At 37.8% G+C, this 19,135-nt stretch overlaps 1 protein-coding gene across 2 annotated transcripts in view; it reads right to left on the bottom strand.

Annotated features, from left to right (window-relative positions):
• Positions 1–19,135, bottom strand: part of LOC124368694 (homeotic protein distal-less-like) — a 102,588-nt gene that overhangs the window by 4,624 nt on the left and 78,829 nt on the right. Inside the window, exons 3-5 of one of the 2 annotated variants that reach the window (XM_046825991.1) lie at positions 4,103–4,307; positions 2,601–2,859; positions 1,092–1,148 (exon numbers count right to left, since the gene is read on the bottom strand). In XM_046825991.1, the coding sequence (XP_046681947.1) occupies positions 1,092–1,148; positions 2,601–2,859; positions 4,103–4,307 (521 nt within the window). The remainder of the gene's footprint in view (positions 1–1,091; positions 1,149–2,600; positions 2,860–4,102; positions 4,308–19,135) is intronic. The other variant, XM_046825992.1, reaches the window with a different exon arrangement.

The raw sequence follows: 19,135 nt of genomic DNA, 5'->3' as shown, positions 1-19,135 counted from the left end.
CGTTTTATCAACATCAATAAACAAATGTAAAAATAAAAATAAAGTGTAATGCTTGCAACTGTTGCTTTTGATAAGCCTACATATTTAATTATTGCATTAGAGAGTTTATATTTGAATATAATTCGTGTATACAATCTATTGTTTGTTCATAAATTATATCCAAATCATAAAATATTATTATGACTACATGTTTTTTATATGATCAAATCTTAAAACTTAATTTTTCAAGACAGTTCTGTAAATGTTTGAGGTTATGTACAATAACACATTTCTTTGAGAACTAAAACGCCTTGTGTTGCGTGCGGAACTAAACTGTCCATTCATTGAAGCAAAATAAAAGAAGAAAATAATCCAACGTAAGTCAGATTTCATTACTAACATAAAATATATTAATGCGTGCACAATAAAATAAGGTTTTAGTTATTTTAAGCGAGATTTCTGAAAAAATCATGTGCTTGAATTAACATGAACAAAGTTATAAAATTTACTGTGGGCGGCTGTAGAAAGTAAATTTTGGGCTGGCTCTTCATGATACAGCATAGGGCATACACCTTTGCACTTTTTGCAACGTCACCTGAAAATACTATCTGGCACTGAAAGCGTTATTATTACGGGCGTTTTAGTATATTACAATTTAAATAGTATAAGTAAATAGCTAGCTACAAAGTGGTCCTCTTTTGGAAAAGGGTATTCACTTCTGTGTGGATGGCATGGTGTGCGAAGATTTCAAATATACATTTATCGGTCGCGCTGACCTGCAATCGGTCGAACGAGGCAGATTTCTTTGATAATCCACATAAAACAAAAAACCCCTTACGGACGTTGTTGTAATTAATTTTAGACAAGTACAAAACCGGAAAGTTATCCCGCCTCCAAGGGAAAGAGAGGGCGTGTTCTATCGAGACCCGTCGCACACCGCTGCGGCATGCCCAGCTTCACCCCCAGGACTCGACATTCCTGGTAGGCGATCCAACAACGAACATACTATCAGAGTGCACACTCTGTACTCGAGCTTTTCCTCACGACAATGCCAAGACAAATACAATAACAATGAAAATTATATTATTTTTAGAACTTGCAAAATCACTTACGTTAAACAAGATTTTTCTTGTTGATTCGAATAGAACGCTGTATCATGCATCATTTTGCTGAAAAACAAAAAATTGTCCCTTTAAATTAAGATTTTACCATTTTTTGTACATTAATGAATTTTATTAAGTTATTGGACACAATAAAAGTTTACTTTATGCATCTTTGTTTTCTGCAGAATAACAAAAAACACATTTTACAATTTACAGTCGTAAATTTTTAAAATAATTGAAGTGTATGACCCAAAACGTTGCGCTTCACTGAATTTCAGATATAGAATTTTAAGTTTGACATTAAATTCGTTTTTAAAAACTTTGACATTACTTGAAATCAATATAGTGACATCATAAGACAAGAAAAGTATTTTTCAAATTTATTTCATACCACATTTATTATTTTATTTATATTATATATTTCCGCTCAGGTTGTACTTTACTGCAACATACAACAACCTGATCAGATCATATTACTTATTTAATCTGGAGAAAACACAAATAGTGAAAATTTGTAAAATGTCTATAGAAACTAGAACACACTATTATATAGGCTACTGATATTTTTACTTGCCCCTTTCTAATTGAGAAAAAAAACTAACGTGGAATTTATCAAAATGTTTGTAAATTCTAAAAACAAATCATTGTGTGTACTGATTATTTTATTTCTTATAGTGATCTAAAAACGCCCACATCTTGGAAATTAGTGAAATGACTATAAATTTATAATAAATAATTATGTGTACTAACATTTCTACTAGGTCATTTATAATATCAAGTTTTTATATCCATACCGATGAAAAGATCTATGTACGAACATATAACCTATGATAAAAATAACACATATATAAAAAGCTATATTATGATGTTTAGTTGTTTTTGTGTTATTTAATTAGCTTAATTCGTGATAAAACTGGATTAATGTTGTGTTTTTCGCCTTGACATCACATTGATACACTACATTTTAAATACCAAAGATACTGAGATTTTTATAACGGAAACAAAAAGTGGTTAAATTAAACTTGGCTATATTATAAACGAAGTAATGACTGTAAAGGCCTGACTTAACCTCAGTACAATCAAGCGAAGTTAGGACTATAAAGTCCTCACTTGACCTCAGCACAATGAGGTGAAGTTAGGACTATAAAGTCATCACGTCACCTCAGTACATAGGACTATCGATAGCATTAAAAACAAATAGGGATTAACTGAAAAAAGAACATGAAATTAGACAATTAAGAATTATCACCGACAACATTTGTTACCGAGGCATTCTGAGACAGTTCATGTTAAGATCTGTGATTGTGATTTTCTCGTGATCTTGGTAAGTCAATGTCAATTTAGTAATATTCAGTTATATCAAGCGAAATGATGTGCCGTACCGGTATTTTTAGTAAAGTTACAGATTAAATTTAGGGCTTTTATGTTTAGAACTTATAAATGGGCTAAAGAACAGGGAGTGTCCCGTGTAGCTTATTTATAATGTTGGGCATCATGTAGTGAGTTAATGGTACTCACGTGAGGAGGCCTTGGTTAGCGTCCGCCTGGTACCAGGAGTACTGAGGCATGTAGCCGGGGTGGTGGTGCGGGTGGTGGTGACTGGGTGGCGCGATGTTGGGCTTCATGTCCCACGCGACCAGAGGCGGAGACCCTGACACGCCGTGGGGAGACATGTCGCTGACCGGCGTCGAACTCGGCGTGGGGGTTCCGTGGTTCCCGGGATGTGGCATGTAACCGCCACCGGGACTGGGCTGGCTCCCACTGGACGATCCGTTTCCTGCAACAAAGTCTTCTGTCAGTCGGAGTCAGAAGAAGAAAGGACGGATAAGGTACTCCTGGGCAGGAGCAAGGAGTAGGGAGTCCAGGCTTGGATCGAGAGAGGAAAGAGAAAGTGAGAAGTGGATTTTGCGGGGGAGGGTGATATTTGGAAGTTTCAAAATGTATAAATCCATGACTGACCTTCGTACTCGGAGATATTCTCTCTGGTAGTCTTTCTTGGACGTGCGAGTGAAGCAAATGAGTAAAATGCCGGGCGCCCGACTCACCTAACGCTCCTCATTTTGTACACTGTTCGAGGTCCATTCTCAGTAAATAAAATACAAAACATGTCTCGCCAGGATCGAGTCGGTTTTCAATCCATTCCCATGAAAATGAAAGACATTCTACAGATGACAAAGTTCTGAGTCGAGGATCTTAGCTGTTTTACGGATGTCTACATTGATCTACTCACACCTTATAATAAACAGCGCTTACCAATCTGCAAGCGATATTCTGGGCCGTGTGGTAGGAAAGTACTTGTCATACGTTTCTCATTATATAATTTATGGATAAAACTAGACCCACATATAATCCGTTTCCAACGCCCTAAAAATTACTAACACCTCCATAAATTCGCGGATTATTCATTCAGTAAATTTAATTTGTTTTATTTCTAGTCTGCGAACTACCAGTATTTTGAGGAGGTCGGTTTAAAACGACAAAACAACGCTGTCCAGAAATTCGGCTGACGAGCGGAGAATGACTTAGCAAAATGCTGACAGGATTTAGGGTTGTTTACTTAGGAACGGTGAGGGGTCTAACGATGGGCAATAGTTGAGTGATTGCTACTCGAGTATAATTGAGCTGTTGTCTTCCTGGCGACCCGAACCCTCTGTCTACAGGGAAAGTCGTGTGCCTCAAATCTTTGATGACTCGACGAACAACGATTGTATTTTTGCAAAGTGAACTAATTCGAGCCCCAGATTTGTTTATAACATCCATGTGGATGTGGACCTCTACACCGTAATTTCACTGATAAACACCCTGGACTGTGTCACAAAACGGACGTGATTCCGAGTACTTTGCTACCTACCACTCTCTTGCTTGCTTCACTTTGGATACTAAGATAGACTGGATAATTTGGGTTTTGGCATAACTATGATTACAACCAAATAGACCGTACTCAGTTTTCTACATTTCCAAATGAGTTCCTAGTAGTTGAGTTACTAGGTCCACCAATAGGACTCCTACTTTGTGCTCACCTCCTAGGATGCCCGCGGGCGGCTGAGGGCTGTTGCCTCCTGGTAGTGCGCCAGGCGTGTGCGGCTGTCCACTCCCAAGCATGCCGTGCCCGGGACCTCCGCTGCCACCGTTGTTGGAGTTTCCACTAGGAGTTGTCACCTGCTGCTGAGCCGCTTTCATCATCTTCTTGTACTTGCTTCTTCGATTTTGAAACCAGATTTTAACCTGAAAAGAAAAAAGGTCGTAAATAAATACCGTCCAATAAGCCTTCCAATAATACCCTATTCTCAGTTAATCTGAATGACACCTGGTTTTGGAACACAGGACATACAACTCTATCACTCAAAACCAATTATTCACATCCTAATTAGAACCCAGGTTAAAATGACAGTTGAGAAAGTTATATTCCTAAAACAGTTCTAAGTTAAAACATCCATTAAACCCGTCAGTGACTAACATTAAGTCACCAATAGTCATCACAGTATGCGGATGCACGTGGTAAAATAAACACACGGCCTGCTACTAGTGCCTTTCTGACTATCATCAACTTCCAATCAGAAAACAGATCTGCGTTGTACGTTCGAATCAATTCGAGAGGTGGAACATCTACGGTCGTCATGTTATATGTTCAATCAATTCTTATATCCTTGTCCAGTGAAGAACACATACAAGAATATTATTCATCCCAAACAGAAGAGAGAAGTACCGTATGACTAGTGTCGATAAACTAGCTGTTGCTAAACAGAGTAAATTAATGTGGTCAAGAACGTCATCAATCACAGTCACGAGACAGAAAAGTGTTGTATGACTGAGTATGAAGGGCACTTCCATCAGTAGGATGTTGAAGTGTGTGAGTAATGTAACCAAGATGATAAACTGGATGTGGAATGACCCTTCCAACTAGTGTGTTTTGTTGAAGTATGTGGGTAATGTAGCCAAGATTACCACATTAGCAAGTACCATCTCCTGAAGGATACACAAGATAATATCATCAATCCCAGTCAGAAGAGAGAAGAGTGTTGTATGACTGAGTCTGGAATGACCCTTCCAACTAGTGTGTTTTGTTGAAGTATGTGGGTAATGTAGGCAAGATTACCACATTAGCAAGTACCATCTCCTGAAGGATACACAAGATAATATCATTAATCCCAGTCAGAAGAGAGAAGAGTGTTGTATGACTGAGTATGGAATGACCCTTCCAACTAGTGTGTTTTTGTTGAAGTATGTGGGTAATGTAGCCAAGATTACCACGTTATCAAGTGCCATATACTGAAGGATACACAAGATAATATCATCAATCCCAGTCAGAAGAGAGAAGAGTGTTGTATGACTGAGTCTGGAATGACCCTTCCAACTAGTGTGTTTTGTTGAAGTATGTGGGTAATGTAGCCAAGATTACCACATTAGCAAGTACCATCTCCTGAAGGATACACAAGATAATATCATTAATCCCAGTCAGAAGAGAGAAGAGTGTTGTATGACTGAGTATGGAATGACCCTTCCAACTAGTGTGTTTTGTTGAAGTATGTGGGTAATGTAGCCAAGATTACCACGTTATCAAGTGCCATATACTGAAGGATACACAAGATAATATCATCAATCCCAGTCAGAAGAGAGAAGAGTGTTGTATGACTGAGTCTGGAATGACCCTTCCAACTAGTGTGTTTTGTTGAAGTATGTGGGTAATGTAGCCAAGATTACCACATTAGCAAGTACCATCTCCTGAAGGATACACAAGATAATATCATTAATCCCAGTCAGAAGAGAGAAGAGTGTTGTATGACTGAGTATGGAATGACCCTTCCAACTAGTGTGTTTTGTTGAAGTATGTGGGTAATGTAGCCAAGATTACCACGTTATCAAGTGCCATATACTGAAGGATACACAAGATAATATCATCAATCCCAGTCAGAAGAGAGAAGAGTGTTGTATGACTGAGTCTGGAATGACCCTTCCAACTAGTGTGTTTTGTTGAAGTATGTGGGTAATGTAGCCAAGATTACCACATTAGCAAGTACCATCTCCTGAAGGATACACAAGATAATATCATTAATCCCAGTCAGAAGAGGGAAGAGTGTTGTATGACTGAGTATGGAATGACCCTTCCAACTAGTGTGTTTTGTTGAAGTATGTGGGTAATGTAGCCAAGATTACCACGTTATCAAGTGCCATATACTGAAGGATACACAAGATAATATCATCAATCCCAGTCAGAAGAGAGAAGAGTGTTGTATGACTGAGTCTGGAATGACCCTTCCAACTAGTGTGTTTTGTTGAAGTATGTGGGTAATGTAGCCAAGATTACCATATTAGCAAGTACCATCTCCTGAAGGATACACAAGATAATATCATTAATCCCAGTCAGAAGAGAGAAGAGTGTTGTATGACTGAGTATGGAATGACCCTTCCAACTAGTGTGTTTTGTTGAAGTATGTGGGTAATGTAGCCAAGATTACCACGTTATCAAGTGCCATCTACTGAAGGATACACAAGATAATATCATCAATCCCAGTCAGAAGAGAGAAGAGTGTTGTATGACTGAGTCTGGAATGCCCCTTCCATCTAGTGGGTGTTGTTGAAGTATGTGGGTAATGTAGCCAAGATTACCACATTAGCAAGTACCATCTCCTGAAGGATACACAAGATAATATCATTAATCCCAGTCAGAAGAGAGAAGAGTGTTGTATGACTGAGTATGGAATGACCCTTCCAACTAGTGTGTTTTGTTGAAGTATGTGGGTAATGTAGCCAAGATTACCACATTAGCAAGTACCATCTCCTGAAGGATACACAAGATAATATCATTAATCCCAGTCAGAAGAGAGAAGAGTGTTGTATGACTGAGTATGGAATGACCCTTCCAACTAGTGTGTTTTGTTGAAGTATGTGGGTAATGTAGCCAAGATTACCACGTTATCAAGTACCATCTCCTGAAGGATACACAAGATAATATCATCAATCCCAGTCAGAAGAGAGAAGAGTGTTGTATGACTGAGTCTGGAATGCCCCTTCCATCTAGTGGGTGTTGTTGAAGTATGTGGGTAATGTAGCCAAGATTACCACATTAGCAAGTACCATCTCCTGAAGGATACACAAGATAATATCATCAATCCCAGTCAGAAGAGAGAAGAGTGTTGTATGACTGAGTCTGGAATGCCCCTTCCATCTAGTGGGTGTTGTTGAAGTATGTGGGTAATGTAGCCAAGATTACCACATTAGCAAGTGCCATCTCCTGAAGGATACACAAGATAATATCATCAATCCCAGTCAGAAGAGAGAAGAGTGTTGTATGACTGAGTCTGGAATGACCCTTCCAACTAGTGGGTGTTGTTGAAGTATGTGGGTAATGTAGCCAAGATTACCACATTAGCAAGTACCATCTCCTGAAGGATACACAAGATAATATCATCAATCCCAGTCAGAAGAGAGAAGAGTGTTGTATGACTGAGTATGGAATGACCCTTCCAACTAGTGGGTGTTGTTGAAGTAAATATGTGGGTAATGTAGCCAAGATTATCACGTTATCAAGTACCATCTCCTGAAGGATACACAAGATAATATCGTCAATCCCAGTCAGAAGAGAGAAGAATGTGGTATGACTGAAAGGAATACTCTTCCAACTAGTGGATGTCGATATGTATGTATAATGTAGACAATATTACTTTGTAAGGTGACAAAAATCATTAAAACGCATGTTTTACAAAGAGGAATATCGTTTGATCGTTTAAGCCTACAAGTGGATAGCTACCAAATGAACGGCACACATCACAGGAAGATCGACGCAGGCGTTGCTATAAAAAATATGTATAAATAAAGGGAACGATTAGGGTCCAAAGAAACCCAATTAGATCTTCTTTTTGAGTGTGTAGAATCAATTACTCAGCGGACACTAGTTAGTCACACTTAAGTTAAATCGAAAGAATAAAAAAGAAGTACTTGTTTAACAGATACATTTAGTATTCAGGCTTGGACCGAGAACCAGTCCTCCGACGTCTCTGTCACACTCGAGGTGAGGATGGAAACCTTCTCTCTCACCGTCCGTGTCCGCGCCCCACCACAATTCTCATCTGACAAAATAATTTCTTACTCCTGACAAATGCATCAATGTTTGATGTCCGCGGCCACGACGACCTGCCTTGAATACAAATAACGCTGTATTCCTATTCTTGTTTTTGAACGACCTTTCTGTTCTTTACGACCCGTGCAATGTGCTCTGTATAAATAGTTTCCTTGATTTCTCTCTTCTTCAGGGACCGACCCCGATCCGACAGGTGCTCTGATTTACTGACCTGTTAATTGATTCCATCTTAACTTATGTACCAGTGAACGGCGATTTTCATTGTGCGAAATCGTTTTATAACAGTTTGACGATATATTTTACATTTTTACGATCGGATCCAACTTCTCGAACGTGTGCGCTTAGTAAACTAAAACAAACTTCCTTAATATTTTATGAGCTTGGTCTTCTTGAGGTCAAACTTGGTATAAGTTACAATAAGCTTATTTTAGCTTTAAGAACAATTACTTCTTCTGTGTAATATGTAACACCTGTAAAGAGCAGATCAGCTTGAAATAATTTTGCAACGAACGGAAGAATAATGGGAAATCGTTCTTTTTACAAAAATGAAGTGTTGGGTGTTCGTAATATTCCCATAAATAGTATTATCTAGCCCTAACGTATACTCTTTAAGCCCTTTGTTTCCAAAAATGTATAAATAATAACGTCGTGTTTTAGCTAGCCATAATAAAAAGGACGTCTCCTTTCATGGGATTGAATTATGAAAGGGCCTTTCTAGAAATCGACTTTTATTTTAATACTAAAAGTATCTCTGATTATACTGAATCTCCTACCATATACTGATCAGTAACAAAACTGGCAGCCTTTGAAATGTTGTTGAAGTTTGTTGACATGCGTGATGTTTGACATGCATACCCTCCTTCCTACTAGTTTTATAGACTTGCCCACAATTAGAAGGGCATTGGTGAGTACTGAGGACACCTCCACAGGCCATGGGACTGGTTACTGGAATGTAACAGTTACTGCAGATAGGGCTACTATGAAATGTTCACAGAAAGTATTGGTGTTTTCGACTGGAATTCGATTGAAACAATCCAATCGCATGTGGTATGGATTTGTGTATTTTAACAGGTTGTAACGAAAACGCGTTAGATCCCACTGAGGAGCGTGTCGTGAACCTCCGCATCAATCAGATAAGGCCAGTCGAACATGTCGGTGAATATCTTAGTGGTCTTACCGACGAATCGTCAATTTTTAGCTACTATGCGAAAATGCTTTGATTCTGTTTTTTAAGCGTGGCGTATAAGTTTTGGGGATTCGAGCATCGGTTTTTGGAATGAATATCGAATCGGAAACGTAGACCAGATGAACCCACCAGGACTTACAGTGACTGCCTGTCATTGGCCGTGACTTAGTCACTCAAACCATAAACGATTATAAATGGGCATATCCGTTAGGAGCCATACGGGTGACAAATGAGTGAACAGCTTACAAGATGGCGTCGTCACGGTTCCCTGACGGGCACATTGTCGGTGTCAGAGGCATTCTACAAGTCCTCGGTGCGGCGGTCGAGCCTCGGAGTTGTCTGCCGCCGAGAGAAGCGCTCCCAGGATCAGTTCAAGTCTTTCCTTCGGTGCGAGTAAACATTACGGTCGCCAGTGAAAGTTATCAGAGTCAAGTACTCTGATTGACATTTATTCAAATTTATGGATTTTCGTACTGATAATGTTTCTAAATGCAACATTGCAAAAATCTAGTATACGTCGATCTCCTTCATTTGCTTCCTGATTTCTAACTTTACTACAAGTGAAACATAACAAAGAAGCATTCAAAATCATTCGACTCTTTAAATTAACGAATTCCCTTTCGTTTGTTAGCTCTTCTTATTAGATTTCTGACCGATGTTTGGCGCACAGCACATCAGTTATTACTAAAATGCTGTTTTCTTCCAACTGCCAAATTTCCTGCTCGTATGGCTATGACTCCCATATTTCTGGAAACTACAGATGAAAATTGCCTTATTGCGCCCCAAACTAAAGTCAGTGTGGGTCCAGCTGTAATACTTTTTTCTTTTGTTCCTACTGTAAGGATATAAGGAAGGTCAGGAAGTGAGTACTTCAATATTTGTCCAAAACCATGTTGGAGACTGCGATGCATGCTGCTCGATATAATCAAAATGTGCCTGTAAAAAGGCCGAATTTAGCATTTATTTTACTATTGCATAACACTTGAACATCGTGCAATTCTTGGTTGGCGTTTCTGTATTATGGCATAAAACCTATAACGTACTTATTATACTCATTGAAGGCAATATTACGTGTTTATTAAGTACGACTTTTAAATAAGTAGCGGCGTGTTTCTGTGCGGTTAATATAACCTCATAAAGTATAGGAACAGTCGTCGATCGACAAAAAGCTATAGTTAAATTGATTGTATCAATTAAAAAATGCCATTACAATCTCTGTGACCTAAGAACACGACAAAGTGGCTGGCGACGGAGGGAATTCGAGTGCAGTGGAAAGCTGAAAAGCCTGGAGGACTTGCATTTCCTCGAGCGGCCCGAAGCCAGATGAGGAATGGAAGGTAAAAACAAGAGTAAGAATGCTGTTGAGACTGGCCGTTGCGGTGTAAGTCTTCCGCGGAATTCGCCGGTAAAACTTCACAGGGAACCCGATAGAAACGTTCCCGAGGCCTGAGCGCGGCCCAGTCGAGTTGACAAGTCGTTGCGAATAAATTCGCAATTATTTTTGCGATAATTACCCGATCCGAGTGACTTCCAAACGATATCCGTTGGCCGGGAGATCGTTTTTTGTCTACGCCTGATAGATCGATGGCGCTATACTTCACGCCGACCTTTGCTCGGCCGACGACACTACAAACCCCAAGAACGTAAGTGCAGTTCAAGAAAAGGGTTCGTTGTGATGCGATTTATACGGACGGCAGACGCTAAATCCGTCTTCCCAGCCCGTGTTACTCACAGACCAACTAGCACAACGTGCTATTCATCATTCATAATAGAATTTGTAATTCAACATTTATTCAAAGTGGGTGACACAGAGTGCTATGACTAATTAGTACTTGAGAGGGCATCATGGCTGTGATGTCCATTTTGAAAAATATAGCCAAAAATTACTATCGAGTAAATTCATTTTAATTTTAATATAACACCTCAGATATTTCAACCGTTCTATATTCCCAAGAGGTGAACAATTAAAACAACTCACTAAACAGTATCTTTGTCAGAAGGTCTTGACAGAACTGAAATAAATCTGCATGAGGGCCAGAAACGCTTGGCATATTCGTTGTTCCCAATTCGAGGAATTGCCAAGTTGTTCTCACGGCACACTTTCCGCTGTTCTTGCACAGCCTCGGCATCGACTCGCGCGGTTGATAAAACCTCGTCAAAGTCGCTGTCCTTTAACTTAACAAAATTGCTATGGAAATTGAATGAGAACTTCGACAGTGGGTCGTCTTCAGGTGTAAAACTTGTGAATTGGGAGCGTGGATTATATGCAAATATGCCCTTTATAGATAAACAAATATGCCTTATAGTTGTGCGTTTCTTGAAGCTTAACATATAAATAACAATAACAAAAAGGCAACGCTACAAATACAGTAGTTGGCAAGACAAGGCAATACCCGTTACTAAGTTACAATGTAATTCAAAACTAATTATGTATCTGTTACGGTTCAGGCCTTTAAGTTAAGATTGAAAAGTGTAGGTCCTTGTTATAATTAGCAGAATAATTGGCTAAAATATGACGGAAGATGTCATTCAACAACATAAGCTGAATTGTCGTAAACCACTTGCAGAGTTGGAAAACCTCAATGTCTTGGGTAGCAAAATACTCGATCTAAGAGAATCACAGAGCTCTCGCTACAAGTCAGGTGTAGTTTGGGGGATTCTGGAAGCAAGTCTCAAAATCCATCACCACCCACATACATTATCTACGACACATTGTCAAATGCGCTAGGACCTGAATCTGTGTGTGAGGCGACGTTACTGCAATCTGTTGTGGTGTGAAGGCAAGTTGAGCGATTCTGACCAACTGTTGTTGGAGAGTTAAGACCTACGTCCACTGTGCGTACATCTCGCCAGATCTGAGATGAGACGAATTGTCAATTTTTTTGTTCTTTCGAGACAAAACCTATACGACAATTTTTACAGTTATAGACAGTGGTTGACTATAATTGGCTGATGTTATTAAGAGGCTTTTGTAATCGTATGGAACTCTGCCTCAGTTATAAGACGTACAATTGAAATACCCTCTTCTCACACTTAACCGTAAAGAAGAAAGTGCTGCTGAGAATTGTGAAAATACACGTTATATATAAAACTCTGTCCACACACTCCAGGAAATCAAATCTGTTCACGATCAACAATAATGGACTCAAGACTAAAACTGTTACCATAAGGATTGTCGGAAATATGTATAATTGTGTCATAATCAGAAAATTTGTCTATCTAAAGCCATATTGGATTATTTTAGCACAAAACAATTCATACTATCTACATGTCCTATAGATCTAGCAAGGTTAACCATTCTGGAATGAACATACATGTGTTTTTCTTAGATATATTTGAGTATATGACTAATATGTATACTGTATAATATTTTCGACGTTGAAAATAAACATATAGACTTTACGCGATGGGAAGTTTTCCAGATTAAAGTTCGATATCTAAGGCAGTCGAAAAAGTTTTTTCCCACCCACGGGTAAAGACAGTTACTGAAATTCAGTATAGGTTACCCGCAATCACATTTACGACCCGATGCAGGCTTATGAAAGCCGGACAACAACCAAGACAGTCGAGCTTTCTTTGATCTCACCTTATTTATTAATTCATGTTTTACGAAAACTGAGTAATCCTTATGTAACTCTCCATCCTGATGTCAACTACAAACCTTTACAAGTTACAGTAAAAGTAATTAATTAAGGTTCAAACCGATTTTTAACGTATCATAACGATTTCTGGCTCCTTATATTTTTTATCCTAATCGATGATAACATGTTACATTAACACTGTCCACGACACGTTTAAATCCAGTGAGTCTGCAAATGAGAAAGAGAAGGAGCGAAACGCGAAATTAAGACGATGGAATGGAATGCTTTTGGGACGGATCGGAGAGAGATTGGCTTTGAGAGAACGCCGCACAACGCCGCAGCCTATCTCTCCATCTGTTCCAATATTAGGACATTGTGGTCGATTAGATAGCGATCGATTTATATAAATATCATGTTATCTTGTCTCGAGGTGTTTATTCCAATACTCGTTCTCTAGCAGGTTTCATCAAACGCGTTCTTATCGAGGCCCGAAGTTTGTGACCTTATATGAAATAACGATATTTTACACACTGTTGTGAATTGTACAAAAGCTTGTGTGTATTTTTCGGTGAGTTTGCCATAAAACTACATAGCTCCAAAGGGGAGGAAAATGGTTTAAATAGCCATTATATAATCACGCTAAGCTCCTTACAGATAAATGTATAACTACCAGTCTTTGTTCACGAACGGTAACCAATTACGTAACCTCTCGGGGTTGTGTATGCCATGCGATTGTAACATGGAAAGTCGTCAGAGATAAGCCGTAAAAACGAGATTTTTGGCAATTTCTTAAACTTTTTATAAATAAAGTTTATTTATGAAACTTATTATCTTTCGACCTTTCTTTAAATGCACGGCAAGGCCCATCTTGCTATATCAGTATGTAGAATAATCTGGCATTTATTAATTTGATCGAAATATTATCAACTACTTGACAATACAACTTGACATTTTTTTGTATAGGAGAAGCCGATCCCCTTTTATGCCTTATTCTGCCCGTCCTCATAGCCTACTGGTCAGTGCGAGGATCTTATCAAACAGAATAAGGGGGAGAGTCGATACAGTACAAGGCGATGGTACTGATAAAAAGTGCAAGGGTCACAGACAGGATTCGAACCTGCGCTATCGTTAATTCAAACTCTAATTCCAACATCTTAGACAGCTCGGCATCGGCACTCCCAATTACATAACATGTATGTGTTTTGTACTCCATAAAAATAATAACGTTTTTATTGCAATAATACAATTACAATAGTTGCTTTCTAGCCTAGCCATCAACACGAAAACACATTATTATGGTTACATTTATTAGGTATGTTAACCACCATGTACACTCCTAGCAGCAGAACATCGGCGTGGGAATTAATTTCTGACTATGCCAGCATTATGAAATTGTTTAAGGTCTATTCGAATATTTGAATTCACCGTTATTGTTCGGTCACTACACATTAAAAGATTGTGTTCTGTTAAACGCTATGTACAGGTCAATCATACATGAGCTGTATTCGCTAGCTCACCTGTAACCCACATTTTATTTAGAAGTCACCGAATGACAATATTTTGTCTCGGTGATGCAAGGGTTTTACAGCGTCACTTCCCCGTCTGGACTTGTTAGTGGGGCAGTGGAAAGCTCGCACCGTGAATACCGCAGCCGCCACCACCGCTGCCAAAGACTTTGACAGGAAAGATGCCAGGACACAAGCGGACGAGGACAGGTTCAACAGCCGAGGCCGCACCACGTGTGAAAATGTTGCAGCTTTTTACAGCACGCTGTAAAGGTTTTTGGTAAGTTGTAAACGAGGCGACTCGGTTCGTCCCTCCGTATTGCGTAATTGGAACGTGAATCTGTGACCTCTCTAACCGCATCATCAGGATTCTTCTCCGTGGCCTAGAGTCGAGCTCGGCTCGGATCGGGCGTGTGGTCATGTCCAGGGCCGGGCCTGGATCGTTCGGGTCCCCGGATCGAAAATATACCACGCCCCCTCCCCTTATCGACGATATTAAGTCCGTCCAAACAACATTTATGTGGAATATTTAATCAGTGAACCCCAGATTGAATTGAGAACCGCAGGTTTCGTTACGATTACGTAATAAAATATTAACCTTACACGGACTGGAATATACAGTGAACGACAGATACGCGTATCTTAATAGACCCTGAAACTCATAAACAAACTAACCTTGGTCCGAGTCTGTTTGATAAAGTTTAGTGCGTTTGAAGGGGCGATTTGTTTGTACCGCTCAAGCGATCATCAATGTGAGTCGATAAAGTGAACGTGATCATCACTTATAGAATGGCTAAAGCGATTGTTCGTCATTTTGGGAGGTTTTTCACTTGGAGCGACTGAACCCTAACGTCTATTGCTCAGTCTATTGTAAAGAATTGATAATTTGTTAAGTTATGTTATGAGTGATATGTATAATCCATTTAAATTACAATAGACAAAGCGCTTCTCATCAACAAAATAGAGGATGTCTGAAATTCTTAAAGAACTTAGATATCAAAGGTCGTTTGATCAAGTAATAGTTTATATTACGTCTAATCATCTTGGGAATAAAAACAGACTCTCCTCATTTCATCTACAAATCATTATCAGATTAAAACTTTTAGATGAATGCTAATAAGTCTCGTAGTATTGAACAACCACACTGAGGAGTATTATCAAATTTGTATAGAGATTCTAACAGGGTTTTTCGGACATTCGCCATCAAAAACACAGTAACACTACGTTTCGTGCCCTGCAATTCTGATGTATTCCTCAGGTGGATAACTAACCTAACAAAAAACTACAGTCTTGGATAAAATAAAAAACAAAACCATACCAAAGCGTTGTGACAACTAATCACAAGTCACGCGTGTCACAACAGTTTGGTATGAAATACAAATAAACCAGCGGAAGGTTTCTGTAATCGTGCAAGAGTGACTGTCTGTTGATAATAAGGATTTTGAATTACCGTAATCAAGCGAGGTTGTAATTAAGTAATACAGTCATAATTCTTAATATGTAAAATGTACGAGCTGTAAGGGCAGTTTAGTTGTTAGATACCCAGGACTCGGAAACTCGAAGATCTATTACAACTCCTCGACTTTAAAGTAAGTTTTTTGTTATACAAGCGCTCCTGTAATACAAACTCTAGAGTTTAAGAAATAAAGGGTTTCATAATTTAGGACTTCACTGTAAAAACTACTTTATATGTAAAACAACACAACCGAGATTTCTTGCATTTGTAAAACACTCGAATCTGTTAACTTACCAAATTTTGAAATACTTCTTTTTAAGTGATTTTAATCTGCCATCGATACCAATCCGAGTAATCACGCAGCTTGTTAATTCAATTATGCGAAAGTATGAATTAATTAGGAGCAATCGTAGCAGGACAGCGAGGTGGTGAGCGTGCGGGGGGCACTAGGGTCACACCACAGGGAGCCACCCCTAAACTTCTACTAATGGCCACTTGACACCCATATGCTCTTCACTTGTAACAATCAAGCAAGGGCTCAGTTCGTATCAATTAGTACTGTTAACCGTCCTTTCGAGAATGATACATGATTACACATGCCCATAATTCGCACTCATACAAAAATTGTAATACGAAGATAAGAACAAAAAGACAAAAAGATAAGAGTTTGAGAGAACAAATTATAAAATTATATGGGCGGTTGGATATTCTTCACTTAGTAATTTTTCCAGAAAACATTTACGGTAATCCAAATAATAACATATAACACGTTAAAAAGACGAGTAATCCACAGTGATGAAATATAAATGACCCAATTAAACTCCAAACAATAATGATTATATCTGACAACGCAACAAGAATTGTTGATAGTTACAAATAAATAAAATAAGGATCGAATAAACACACTTAAAATCTTTAGAAAGACACCGACTAATCAAGTTATTAATTTGTATTTGGTTATGTGCCAATCTGTTGTAGGTACTTTCTTTTAGTGTTGTCCTGTGTACAGTGCTATATTTTAGTATGTAGAGAGTAATGTATTAAACTTTATCTCAGTTTTAATCCATAAATATTGTTTAAAACAAGCGGCGTTTAACATTTATTAAATTACCACTACTAATTAGGGATCCACCTTAATCTCGATATTACAGTCCAGTGCCTGTCCGAGCGTAAATCGGAATAATACTCAGATAATTGTTGCACTATTTAAATTGTTTTAGCCTCAGTTTTCTTACAAAAGGATTATGAAATTCCGAATTCCAAAATAGGGGAGAAAGGTAGTTCGATTTTATCCCTCGTCTAAGAGACACAGCTGATAGTTTAATATAAATTATATTACTTTTAAACTTTTAAAGACAAATATTGATTATTTTAACTACGCATAAATATTTTACACGTGGCTGGTTCTGGACGGGTGTAAAAATTGTCATTTCTGGTAGGAATAAAATACAGAAATAAATAAAAAGACGAAGTTGTTTATACGATTACTCGTAACTTATTTAATTCTTCTATTGAGTTTTTTTCGAGGTGACGCTGTTATTTATTATTATTGATTTTGAATCTGACATAAGTATTCGGTTAGACGAATATTTCACCTATAGATCGTCTGAACGCAATATTCGCATTGAGTCAACCCTTCCCACCATAGCTACGTTATGGTAGGTACTCGCAATTAATAGAATAATATATATATGATTTGATACATTAATTATAATTGCAAACACACATTAAACGGCACCTACGCCCTAATTCACTCACCCACAATAAGAGTTTACTTTGCTCTAAACTGTATTCCTAGGCAGTACAGTAAAACTCCTGTTGTAAGATTGCCAGGAAATGGAAAAATTCTTCATGTACTGGGTTTACTGTGGAATATAGTGTTATTTAATATTAATAGTTAGTTAGAAATACAGAACATATGCCATACGTTTGTAGCCACCCTCGAGAGAACTGCTCCCCTCGCCTTCCGCAAAAATTCCCATCAATTAGTCTAATTACAGGACAATAACTGGAAAATTACACGGAAGAATTTCTGTCAGGAAGTCAATCATTTGACATTCAATTAATTGCAAAAAAAGGAAAAAATAAAATACTAAAACAGTACAACGTAGAAAATTCCTATGCTTCTTGCTGATATTCTGCTGGCTGCAATCGTAAAGTTAGATTGCAACGTTTAATACGTATCATGACGCTTTCAACCGTACATATCGATTTCTCTATCAAGTTTTATAAATTTTTATTACAAAATGCCGTGTAGTACAAGGTAATGAAGTCCCAATAACCTATCACGTGATACAACATCACAGGATTCAAACGTTCGGTAAATTGCCTTAACGATTTTTTAATTAATCTCTACTACAACTTCCTTGACCAATAATTAAACTAAACAAAAATAAAATAAATTATTGGAATGTTAACGCTAATATGCAGAAGCAATTTAACACTGTCTTCTTATTTGTGGTATACGGCAAGTTTAAAAAGAGATTAATACTATCAGTTCCGTTTTGTGATAGTGTTAAGGGAACATTCAATAACAAATGCTAGAACTTTTACCCCTGGATACGACTTCTTTTGGCCTTCGTCCTTGAAAGGGAACCATACAAGCTTGGCCATATCATAAAAGTAGAACTAAAGATAAAATAAAAAAATTCTATTCCATATTCAGAAAACTCTGAGGAATGACATGACATTAATACACTAAAAAATTAAAAACTTTACAAACCAAAACCCTAATTTAACATTTAAACAATTATTTAATCTTGATTAACGAATACATATCCCTAAACAAAAATCAATACAATAAAGAGGCACTTAGTAAACCCGTATTGGGGTTTTCATGACCATAAATTAATATTTTATTTCGTTATTATTGTTAAACTAACAATAAAACAACAGATGTTTATTTTATCGTATAGTTAGAATATAAAATAAATGTAAAGAAATCTGTACTTTTATATGACATTTTACATGACCTTATTTATATTTTTTAGGGAAAAGTACCAAAATTCGACCTGCGCAAAAATAAAGACGAAACTAAATTTTGTTGTTTAAAATGTTGTTTAAAAACACACGTACGACAATGTATATGTGCACATACATACTAAATATAAAGTATTTGTAACAATACACCTACAAAAGTACACATATATACAAGTACTCTTTAACCAGCGTATAAGAATCAGTGAATAATTTGTGCTTACCAGTTACTAATACAAAAACAAATAGTTATGGGCATTAAGTCGTTAAA

This window comes from Homalodisca vitripennis, chromosome X (genome assembly GCF_021130785.1).
Source record: "Homalodisca vitripennis isolate AUS2020 chromosome X, UT_GWSS_2.1, whole genome shotgun sequence".
NCBI lineage: Eukaryota > Metazoa > Arthropoda > Insecta > Hemiptera > Cicadellidae > Homalodisca > Homalodisca vitripennis.
This window is presented reverse-complemented; position numbering and strand designations above follow the sequence as displayed.